The 12,753-nt window shown below is 40.2% G+C and overlaps 1 protein-coding gene across 1 annotated transcript; it reads right to left on the bottom strand.

The window, feature by feature from the left end:
* Nucleotides 1–2,807: 2,807 nt before the first annotated feature.
* Nucleotides 2,808–6,488, bottom strand: LOC132639228 (uncharacterized). The gene is made up of 2 exons (XM_060355696.1): nt 5,412–6,488; nt 2,808–5,318 (listed from the first exon to the last, which is right to left on the bottom strand). The coding sequence occupies exons 1-2, from the start codon at nt 6,486–6,488 to the stop codon at nt 2,808–2,810; spliced, it is 3,588 nt and encodes a 1,195-aa protein (XP_060211679.1).
* Nucleotides 6,489–12,753: the final 6,265 nt, after the last annotated feature.

Below are 12,753 nucleotides of genomic sequence, written 5' to 3'. Positions count from 1 at the left end.
AGTGGAGATCGACATTGGAATCGTTTAGAAAGGAAATCGAAGGAGTCCGACGATCACCATAATGAATTTGCTGATTTGGACGCTATTAGCATTTGGATCTGATATCCATCTGGATGGGGATCCAAACTCGATGATGGGCTTGGAAGAAGTAGCAGAATAAGTAATATTTCTTCTCTCCATATTTTCTGCATTTACACTTTTTGTTTTTAAATCTAATTTTTTTTTTTTTTTTTTTTGTAGTTGGGTTTCCAGAAACTAGACGCAATGAACGCGGCTGAAGTTGTCATTGATCAGATTACACATCCGAAGCCCTTCAGACCTTCCTCACAGCCATTGCAACCTAGCGCGTCGATCTTTGATCCACAAGGGACTATTTTCCGCTTCAAATCAACCTTCGTCTCTGAGATATGGGGTGCATTGTGCGGATGGATTACACAATTTTCTTTAGGTTCCTTAGACAGCTTTGTGGTGTTGGAGGCAAGTATTGCTTCGACTCTTGAGGAACTTAGGAAAATCAATATTATCGATGTTTCTGCTTTGGAGGGTCTTGTCGAGAACTTCTTCAAGGCGTATGCAGAGTATGACTCTTTGAAATCGTCGAAGATGACTAAAGAATTACACCAAGAATCACTTTCAGATGCACAACGACGCCTTGATGATGCTAAACAAGAACATGGAAAGCTAGATGGGTCCATGAAGGAGCTTCAAGAAAATCTTGCGAATGTGGAGAAAGACTTAGCAGCCTTGAACTCTAGGAAGGAGAAGCTTATTGCATTGCTTGACAAACACCGAGAGGAGTTGTCCAAAAATCAAGAGAAAATCACCATTACAGAGGGCGAGATTCATACTATTGAAGCTAATCATGTGTTATCTGATGAAGAAGCAGAGAGACTATCCAAGCTTGAAGAGGCAGTTGAGACGAGTCGTCAACAAATCCTATGCTTCAAGCCTTTTCCGTGACTTAGATTCTTGCTTAGGATTTTTACTTTTTAATTGCTTATTATGATGTAGTGACATTTCCTTCTTGAAGCAATAAAAGTAGTCGCCTTTATTTCAACATGAATCATTTCGTCTTGTGATTTGGATCAATTTTCTCTCCACCTTTTTTTGACGATAACTGAAGAATCTTGTGATTTTTTTCTCTCTCGAAATTTAGCTCGAATTCTGCCTTGTTCGACTTTTCAGCTTCGCGCTTCAGCGGGAGAAAATTCATAACTCGGAGTACGAGCGTTGGAATCACAAGATTCCAATTTATATGGAAAGAGGACGCATTGATCTACAATATATATAAAAATCACGGCCAAATTCCTTTTATATTTGTACAGATAATTCTCCAAATTTCAACTCCGATGCTGCCTTGTTCTATTTTTCAGCTTTGCGCTTCGGTGGGAGAAAATTCATAACTCGGGTTACGAGTGCCGAAATGACGAGATTTCAATTTCTATGGAAAGAGGACTCATTTATCTACAATATCTATAAAAATCACGGCCAGATTCCTTTTATATTTGTACAGATAATTCTCCAAATTTCGACTCCGATGCTGCCTTGTTCTATTTTCAGCTTTGCGCTTCGGTGGGAGAAAATTCATAACTCGGGGTACGAGTGCCGAAATAACGAGATTACAATTTATATGGAAAGAGGACTCATTGATCTACAATATTTATAAAAAAAATACGGCCAAATGCTTTCTACATCCGTACAGATAATTCTCCAAGTTCAGCTAGAATCTATCTTGTTCGACTCTTCAGCTTTGCGCATTTGTGGTAAAAGAAATCTCAACTCGTCATAGGAGCGACATTCTAGCTTTGGCGAGCGACTACTTGAAGCATCCATCAGATATTTTAGTGGCATCATTCTTTGAAGAAATAGTGTCGACTTGACAGAAGCGTTTAAAACAAACTGCAATCATCTTCGGCTTCAACTGCCATCATGAATAGCTTAGATACTTTGTATGGGATGTTGTATAGATATTTTCATTTCTTTCAATCATTGATGTATCAAATTCTTTCAAGCATGAACCTATAAAATGTTCTCACTTGCTGTGAATTGTCTTCTTCTTTCCAGTTATGTTTGTCTCCTCGCTCGGTAAAGAGGATCAAATCGTTGCGTAGTTCCGAACAAGAAAGAAGGATTTTTTTTTTGTGCGACTGAACTTAGAATGAAACTCTAAGCGCCTACGTACCTCGGTGAAGAGGATCAAGTCATTTCGTAGTTTCGAACAAGAAAGAAGGATTTTGTTTTTGGTGCGACTGAACTTAGAATGAAACTCTAAGCGCCTACGTACCTCGGTGAAGAGGATCAAGTCATTTCGTAGTTCCGAACAAGAAAGAAGGATTTGTTTTTGTGTGACTGAACTTAGAATGAAACTCTAAGCGCCTACGTACCTCGGTGAAGAGGATCAAGTCATTTCGTAGTTCCGAACAAGAAAGAAGGATTTTGTTTTTGTGCGACTGAACTTAGAATGAAACTCTAAGCGCCTACGTACGTCGGTGAAGAGGATCAAGTCATTTCGTAGTTCCGAACAAGAAAGAAGGATTTTTTTTGGTGTGACTGAACTTAGAATGAAACTCTAAGCGCCTACGTACCTCGGTGAAGAGGATCAAGTCATTTCGTAATTCCGATTTTTTTTTTTGTCCTAACTTTTGCCTAGGCCGCCCCTTTCGAGGTTTTCAACCTAGCGGACATTTTTTGTTTGTCCTAAATTTTGCCTAGGCCGCCTCTTTCGAGGTTTTCAACCTAGCGGACTTTTTTTTTTTTTGGGGCCGCACACAGTTTAAACTCATGCGGGCAAGGAGTATCATCTTGCTTCAAGGATAGTACATCTTCAAGAATTTCCCGTTGATGGGACCGATCCGCAAGCCATCTGCATCTATAAGCTTGTAAGCACCACTTGTATAGGCTTCTTGGACAACATATGGCCCATCCCACTTTGAAGTGAACTTTCGTCCAGATTTATGAGATATGATAATAGGTCTTCTTACCGCCAGGACTTGATCACCAACTTGGAAGGACCTCAGGCGAACCTTTTTATTGAAAGCACGGGAAAGACGAGCTTGATAACATTCAAGGCTTTGCTGAGCTTCTAGCCTTTTCTCATCAAGGGCCTCTAACTCTTCAAGGCGTAGACGAGCATTTTCCTCTTCAGTGAGCCCTTCTTGGATAGCGAGCCGCAATGAAGGTATTTGGCGTTCAAGTGGAAGGACCGCTTCAGCTCCGTAAACAAGAGAATAAGGAGTTGCTTGAGTTGGTGTGCGATGAGTCGTTCGGTATACCCAAAGAGCTTCTTCCATTCTATCATGCCAATATCTTTTAGACTTGGAGACGACCTTCTTTAACAAGTTGCACAAGGTCTTGTTAAATGCTTCAGCTAGTCCATTTGCAGCAGCATAATACATAGACGAGTTTCGTTGCTTGAAGCCAAAAAGCTCGCAAATCTTAGTCATCAACTTGTTGGAGAACGGCTTGCCATTATCTATTATGATATAACTAGGAATGCCAAAACGATAGATGATGTTTACTCGAATGAAGTTTGCCACATTCTCCTTTTTTACTTCTTTGAGGGCGACAGCCTCAGCCCATTTTGAAAAGTAATCCGTTGCAGCTAAGATGTACAAGTGGCCACCAGAAGATTTCGGTAGCGGTCCAACCACGTCTATCCCCCAAGCGTCAAATGGCCAAGATGCAACAGTTGGATGTAACACCTCAGGAGGTTGGTGTATAAAATTTGCATAAAATTGGCATGCTTTGCAACTTCGCGTATAGTCCAAACAATCTTTCACCATTGTTGGCCAATAATACCCCATCCTTTTTATATGAAAGTGCAGTTTTGGCCTAGATTGATGTGATCCACAAACTCCAGAGTGGGCTTCTTGCATAGCTTGAGTCGCTTCTTCTTCCCCCAGACAACACAAGAGAACTCCCTCGAATGATCTACGGTACAAAGTATCTTTGTAGTAAAGGAAGCGAGGGGCACGACGAAGAATTTCGGTCTTTCTTTTTGGATCTTCTGGAAGAATGCTATAACACAAGTAATCGATCATGGTTTGTCGCCAATCGACTTTCTCAGCTTCAGTAACGGCCACAAGAAGCTCGAGTTTGCTTTCTTCATCCCCATCGTCCTCCGGTGGTACTATCCATTTCTGGCAGATAGTGATTTGCGCTTGGTCAGGCAAATTCAATGTTGAAGCCAAAGTAGCCAAAGCATCAGCTTTCTTATTTTCCTTTCTTGGCACGTGTTGGAGAGTTACGTTGCCGAGCCACCCAATTAATTTTTGTGCATAGTGATGATAGGGACGCAATTCTGGCTTTTTGACCTCGTAGGTACCCAACAATTGATTGATTACCAATTCAGAATCTCCAAAGACTTGTAATTGTAACTGCTTCATATCAACAGCCATTTCAAGCCCAAGTATGAGTGCCTGATATTCTGCAACATTGTTAGAGCAACATTGTGTTAAAGTGAAGGAATACGGTAAGACCTCCCCCTGAGAAGTGACAAATATCACACCAGCGCCAGCTACTTCGCGATGTGCAGCACCATCAAAATACATCTTCCAAGGCCGTTGAATCTCAATGACCATCGCATCCTCATCGGGTAGTTCATCAGTTAATTCCCAGTCATCGGGTATCGGATGGTCTGCTAGAAAATCCGCCAATGCTTTCCCTTTCACAGCTTTTTGAGGAACGTACACAATCTCAAATTGTTGAAATTGGAGATACCACCTTGCTAGTCGGTCGCTAAGGACAGGTTTCAACATCACAAATTTGATGGGGTTTGCTTTGGAAATAAGACGAACTACATGGGCTTGAAAGTAGTGTTTCATCTTCTGAATCGAGAAGACTAAGGCCAGACACAACTTTTCAATCGGCGAATACTTCAACTCATTTGGCGTCATCATCCTACTCAAGTAGTAAAGGGCATTTTCTTTCCCTTTGCTATTCTCTTGGGCTAAGAGTGCTCCAACTGAACTTTCTTGTGCCGATATGTATAGTATCAATGGCTTTCCAGGCACAGGAGCCGCTAGAACTGGAGGTTTGGTCAAGTAATTTTTTATGCTCTCAAAGGCGTTGTCACAAGCTTGGTCCCATTCGAAAGGAGCACCTTTCTTCATGAGATGACTGAACGGCTGACATTTCCCTGCTAGATTTGAGATGAATCTCCTAAGATACGCCAGCTTCCCTTGCAGACTTTTCAACTCATGGATGTTTCTTGGCTCCGCCATCTTCACGATTGAATCTACTTTGGCTTGATCAATTTCTATCCCCCGATGTTGAACGACAAAGCCAAGGAATTTTCCGGAGGTAACCCCAAATGCACACTTCAAAGGATTCATTTTGAGTTGGTGCCTTCGTAGTAGGTCAAACACCATTCTCAGGTCTTGCAAGTGATCACTCCTTTTTCTTGATTTTACCACCAGATCGTCAACATAACATTCGACGTTTTTGTGAAGCATGTTGTCGAAGATATTTTGCATAGCTCTTTGGTATGTTGCTCCAGCATTCTTCAAGCCAAAAGGAATTACTTTGTAGCAATAAATACCTTTAGGAGTGCGGAATGCGGTAAGCTCTTCATCCTTAGGTGACATGCGGATCTGGTTATAACCAGATGAGCCGTCCATGAAGGACATCGCCTCGTATCCAGTAGTGGCATCAATCGTAAGCTCAGCAATGGGAAGTGGAAATTCATCCTTAGGGCATGCATTGTTGAGATCCCTAAAGTCAACACATACTCGAATTTGTCCATTCTTCTTTCTCACAGGGACAATGCTCGAAATCCATGTGGGGAACTTAACTTCGCGAATGAAACCAGCCTCAATAAGCTTGTTAACTTCATTTTCGATCAAGGGAACCAATTCGGGCCTGAAACGTCGCTGTGCTTGTTTGATAGGACGTGTGCCATTCTTGACAGCGAGATGATGGACCACAACTTTAGGGTCTAAGCCAGGCATCTCTTTGTAACTCCAGGAAAATACATCCTTATACTCTTTAAGTAATTCAACATAAGCACTCTCTTCATCGACTGCAAGTAAAGAATTTACATAAGTAGGCCTTGGATCTTCATCAGTGCCAAGGTTGATTTCTTTCAATGCGTCGACTGTCGTTTTTACCCCTTCTTCAAATTCGGGCGGAGCATCCTTAACGTCTTCATCTTCTTGAGGTTCGCCATCATCGACAGATATATGGTAACACCAATAAACATCCTCCAACTCTTCACCAACCCTTATTGGAGATAAAGTATCCCTTTCATCTTGTACAGCAACGTGATATGAAGAGCCAACACTTTCTTTATCTTCATCCCGCTCCTTGGTGTAGACCACAACATGCGACTTTGCTTTTAGCACTTCTCCACATGAGACCACAAGACCCGTTTGCCGCCTCATCCTAGAAGGGATCAGACTTCGGAAATCTTTGGAGATATTTTGAGATTTGGGAAAAACTGATGATTTCATACACTTGTGGTTTCTCCGAATCTTGCTTCCATTCTTCATTGGTCCTAACCTCTCAAATACAGAAACTCTTGCGGTCTACTTTCCCAGTCGGTCGAAGACAGACGACCTTTTGTTAGAAGCAAGAGGTTCCTCTTCTGCAGTGATGTAGTTATTACTTGCCCTTCTTATGGAGATGCGAACTGGTGGGGGTTGTTTATACCCCAAACCTTCACGTTTTTGCCTCGCCGCAGGTTCCATCGGAAGCTTCCCTAATTTTGATGGTTCGCTAGGATTGTATCCAGCCTTTGCGAGTAGTTTGTAAGCATTTGGATCGAAACCTTCACCTGTACGCCTCGTAGGGAGTGCTTCATTTTGTAGCGAGCTGCTAGCCACAAATTTTCTGAGTAATTTCGTAGATGTCATTATGGTGTCGATCTGCTTGATAGGAAGGGTTAGTCCTCCCAACATGTTTCCCTCGTCCTTTTTGGCCTTTGGAGCATAACGAAGAACATAAGTCACTTTCTTACTCGAAGAAGCGCCATTTGTGTTGGGCAACTTATTGACATCGAAGGACCTTTGATCTTCCTTAACAGCAGCCTTCTCCTTACAAGTAGCCACCTTTGCATTTTGGTTCATAAACTCAGCATTTTCTTTTATCGCAACTTCATCAACTTTTGCGGCACATTTCTTTAAGTAGAACTTGGCATCGGCGAAGTGTGCTTCAGCTTCAGTGAAGGGATTATCATCGGCCATAATCTTCTTTTCAACTCCGTCTTCATGATACTTCAAACACTGGTGGTAGGTAGAGGGGATCACCTTGTTCTCATGTACCCAAGGCCTACCGAGCAAGATGTTATACGAAGTCCTTGCATCGATCACATGCAACCACGCGCTGGATTGCAACTCGCCGATGGTGAGGTCTATTTTGACAGCTCCTATGGCTCTTTGTCCCCCTTGGTTTAATCCTTGGATCATCAAACGACTTGCAGAAAGATCCTCCATTGCGATTCCAAGCTCCTTCATTGTGTGAATAGGAAGGATGTTAACTCCAGATCCACCATCGATTAGGATTCTGTTCACCTTTTGCTCACGTGCAAACCCAATCATTAATAAAGGGCGATTATGAGGTATGTCGCCGAGTAGAAGGTCATCATCGGTGAATGTGATTTTGTCCATGCACGCATCTATGACTTCAGGAGATGACTTTGCAGAGTCCTCTGATGTTGGACATGACGAGGTCACGTTTTTCGCTTCCTTCTCATCAACGGTACAACATGAAGCTTTTACATCATCAATGACGAATTTGGTGTGAAACCAACTCGGCAAGTATTCTCCTAATGTTATTGGACGACGTGGTTCTTGGTAGTAGCGCCCTCCTATTTTCTCCTTCTTTGGGTGCTTAGATGGATTTTTGTTTCAGGTTTACTCACCTTCTTTCCCTTAGTTTGTCGTTTCACTGAATCCTTTCGCGAACCTGTTTTACGGTGCTTGCGACGAGTTACGAGAGTCCAACCCCCATCATCAAGATGACCACTTTGGTCTTCATCTTCTTCAGACGGTCCTCCTTCTACTGACACAATATCGCTCGGTGTAAGAAGAGAAAACATTTCATTCACATTAACTAGTTCGAAGTCTCCAAACTTAATCATTCCTGCCAGACATATGTTCGGGATGTCTTTCTCTCCATATCCTTCAACAAAGTTGCAGGTCATGACTGGATCGAGTGATCTAATTGTGACACCAACTTGGTTTGCACTTTCTTTCTCATCTTCAAGTGAAATCTTTCCTTCGCGGGCTAGCTCCATAACTTTATCCTTGAAAACAAAGCATTTCTCTATAGGGTGGCTGATCAATCGGTGGTACTTGCAATAATTCGGTTCATCAGTTCTCCCTACTTCATTCGGCCGCTTCATCTTGGGTAACTCAAAAAGTTTCAGCCCAAGAAGTTCATCAAAGATTGCAGAAACGTCTGAATCAAGGAATGGATACTCCTTCTCTTGCATCTCCTTCAAAGTTGGTTTTCTGTTAGCTCTATCCTCCAAAGAAGTTAACTTCACACTCTGCTTCTTTCTTACTTTAGTGGTGAACTTCACAGGTGCAACATTAACGTTCATGGATTCTTTGTTTTCGGTCTTGGAAAAATATCTCCCCACTTTTTTTACTTCTTACTTGTCTTTACCTTTGCGGGATTCGTAGACCGGCGGCGCTTCACTTCCGACTGACGCCATGCTTAACTCCATGTCATGAGCACGAGTGGCCAATTCTTCAAAAGTCTTAGGCTTTATGCCTTGCAAGATATAGGTGAGACCCCAGTGCATACCTTGAATGCACATCTCTATTCCCGAAGCTTCGCTGAGTCTATCTTTACAGTTTAGACTTGCATGCCTCCATCGATTGATGAAGTCAATAACTGGTTCTTCCTTTCGCTGGCGAGTGTTTGTAAGTTCCACCATGCTTACGGTGCGTCTTGTGCTATAGAAGCGGTTGAGAAACTCCTGCTCCATTTGCTCCCAACTATCAATGGAACCAGACTCAAGGTCTGTGTACCAATCAAAAGCATAACCTTTAAGGGAACGAACAAACTTTTTGGCAAGGTAATCACCATATGTTCCAGCGTTGTTGCATGTTTCAATGAAGTGTGCCACATGTTGCTTCGGATTTCCCTTGCCATCAAACTGCTGAAATTTTGGGGGTTGATAACCAGCAGGCATCTTCAAGCTATCAATCCTTGCAGTGTACGGCTTCGCATATGTAAGGGATGATTTTGCGGAAACATCATATTTATCCTTGATGGTCCCCATGATGAACTCCTTTATTTGATTGATTGGGATCATCCCTTCAGAGGAAACTTGGATTTCTGAAGCATGTTCCACTTGTTTTGCGGGAGATTCAATCCTTTCTTGTGCTTGCGGACGTTTTCCAGGGGCATGACTTGAATCCCCCTCCATCACACTATCAAACCTATCTGTCAAATTCACAATTCGATTATCTTGATATTGCACATATTTGGTCAAGTCTCCAATTGCCTTTGTCAAGCTCGCGAGTTGTTCTTCAACAGTTGAAGCATTGGTCATCATCGCATGCATCACCATCATAGATGAAGAAGAATAACACAGATTTTTGCGAACATAGGATGCAGACATGTTATGCGGAGTAGATCCAGTGCTCAAGACGTCACCGTCAGCTTGCCTGATGGATTTCTTGGGCTTAGATAAACTAAGTTGGGCTAGAACCCTCTCCACCATTTTGGTGACATTCTCCCCTTCTTCTGTGGTGTTTGCGGAAGACGAACCAAAGACGACAGCAAATTCAGGCTGTGCTTGCGGAACTCGTTGCCATAGCAATTTGGCTTGGTTCCTTGTGACAGGTCCGGCGCTCCCCTCAGTAACATCTAGGATGTTTTCAACAGCAACAGAGAATTTGGATCCGGTAGTTTTTGCGGATGCGGATTTCGAGTTGACCTTCTTGGAAGCCATCTTAGTGTTTTTGAAGTTCGACTATTGGAGAGAAGAGATGAGAGGTAAAGATGGTCCCACTGGGTGTGCCAAATTTGTAACGACTAATCTTTAGTTCCTGAAAATAATAATCAAGACAAGAAAAATAGCGACAAAGAATAATATTTGATTTCAAGAATTTGCGCGGGGGTTACAATCTTTATGAAATCTTAAATAAAAAGATGTAATCATCTGATTCTTCTCCTCACGATACGGCCGTCAATCAAGGGCTTTTCCTTATTCTTGAATGGACGAATCACTTGTTGTTGATATTTCACTACGAATGCGGAGCCGAGCTTTAATCACAAACGTAGAGGTATGGAAACTTGCGGCTCACCACTTGGAGCGAAGACTTCTTAGTATGCGGAAGACTTGCGGCTGAGAGTTTCTCTATGTATTTTTTTCTTCCTCCCCCTTTGGCTTTGTGAAGACCCCTATTTATAGTTGCAGGGGAGAGCTAGGGTTTGTATATGATTGGTTGAACTATGTCATTTGAACACTTGGCGACATTTGATTGGTTCTTCTATTGACTTGACATGCTGCGTCACTTATGCACGTGGCATGATTTTACTGGTCCTTGACTTGACTTGGCACGCCACGTCATTTGACACGTGGCATGGACCTTGGGCTAATAGAGTGGGCTCATCATGTGAAGTCCGACAAGATAGACTAGCTAGCCCAATTGAATTGGTCTTTCAATTAAATCCATATCAATTGGACTTAAGCAATTAATCCAATTATATTAGCCCATAATATTTGTTCGGACGAATATATCTTGGATTTAATATAATTCGAATTTCTTGTGAATTTACTTTTAATAAAATTTCGTCGTCTACAGGGTATTTTTCCGAGATCTAGCAGGTCAAGCTGCCTCAAGGCGGTTTGGCCAGGCCTATTTTCCAAAAAAAGGCCCATTATCTCATTCAATTTGAATTTTCCCCTAAATTGGTGCACAATTTTCATTCTTCCTTGGTAAAAATGCGATGATAAAAAGTAGATTTCAAGATGGAAATCCCGTGGTGATGATGTTTTGAATGTCAATTTCAATGTAGAAAATTCAATTTGATAAAAGAAGATAAACAACATTAGTGAACACTATTAAACATAAAAAGTGTCTATATATTAGTTAAATGCCTACTTGGCTTGGTGGTCTACCTATTTGACTACTTTTTTACCTCAACTACTAGGGATCGAACCTTGGTGGAGGGACATGATAAGGGATATTATTTTGTTATTTTATTTTTGAATTATTTTGAACCTCTCGTATTAAATAAATTATTTTTTAATATAATATTTTTATTTATATATTCGAAATGAAGTAATGCCTTAACTAAATAATAAGACAGTTAAATCAAAACCTTATAAAATAAAACACTTAAACTAAAGATAACAATATTCAAACAAACAAAACTTACTTCGGGGCACTTTACAACCCCTAAAACGACGATCCAAACATTTAGGTATACTTGATGTAATGTGCTGACATTGTTGTCCGCAAAAAAAGATATCAAGTTCTATATAAAATATTAATATTTCGGAGTTTTGAAATATGACTAATCTTTGGTCAAAGTATTAAAAAAATGTGAATTTGAGAACTTTAAAATTGTAAAAAAAAAAAAAAAAAAAAAAAAAAAAAAAAAAAATCTCTATTGCGCACTAATTTAGTGCGCAATAGAACTTAACTGTAAATTTGCAATTTGGTCCTATTACGTAGTTTGGTTACTTTTTTTTTTTAGTTGGATATTTTGGTGCCTTTTGACACTTTTTTTTATTAAAAAAGTTGCGGACTCCTTTGCTGATCTTTCTTTTTAAAACTCTTTCGTGCCTCTTTCTTTAGAAAAAAAAAAAGACTTTCTCACTTTTCTCCCTTTCTCATACTCACAAACTCCTCTCATCTCTTTGATTCTGGGAGAAACTATTTCTTCTTTTTATTTGCTCAGCACTTCCAACCCCATTTATTTTGCTCAAGGAGCTCTCACACCACTACCTAACTGAAGGAAACAAACCTCAATCTTCGGTGAACTATGCTAGGTTGATGTACTGTTTTATTTCATTTTGGGTGTTTGTTCATCAATTTTCTACTAATTGCTTTTCTTTTGTGAGTTAGAAAAACAAATAATATATTTTGGCCGATGAAGAAATTTCCGTCAATTTTCGAGGTCTCTCATGCACATAAGACAGGTTTATATTTTAGATCGCAATGTATATTTATTATCATTTCGATTAATATTTATCCACTACTAATAATTTTACTAAGTCTTATGTAGGTATCCGGAGTTACTTTCCGAAGAATACGTTCGAAAGAAACTCAAAGATATTCTTTGATTCTCCGTTTGTATGTACTTATGCGTTCTTAAAATTGTACAAATTATAAAACTTATTGAAAAATTAAAATTGTACAAAGTATAAAACATATTGAAAAATTATACTTTTGGGGTGTCGGGAGGTGGTATTTATATATTTAAGCTTTGCTTATGTGATTTAAAGTTTACAACGGGTTTTAGGCAAATTAACGTAGGCCGTTATTATTTTATTTCAAAGCAAAACATTTACTCGTATTATCTTATTTGTATCACATCGTATTTATAATATTGTACTCATATTTGTTAATATTCTCGGCACTGCATATTTTACTTTTGTTTACTAAAGTCATGCTTTTAAGTTAATTTTCTTGAATATTTGTAAATACCCTTTAAACCTGTTATGCCTTTTGGCAACAAAAGGGCATTATACTCAGTCATATATTTTTAATAAAACCCTTTTATGCTAAGTTGGTTCGTCAATCAGTTACCAATTGATTCTTTTAGCTAATACTGATTAGTCACTTAATT

This window comes from Lycium barbarum, chromosome 5 (genome assembly GCF_019175385.1).
Source record: "Lycium barbarum isolate Lr01 chromosome 5, ASM1917538v2, whole genome shotgun sequence".
NCBI classification, from domain to species: domain Eukaryota; kingdom Viridiplantae; phylum Streptophyta; class Magnoliopsida; order Solanales; family Solanaceae; genus Lycium; species Lycium barbarum.
This window is presented reverse-complemented; position numbering and strand designations above follow the sequence as displayed.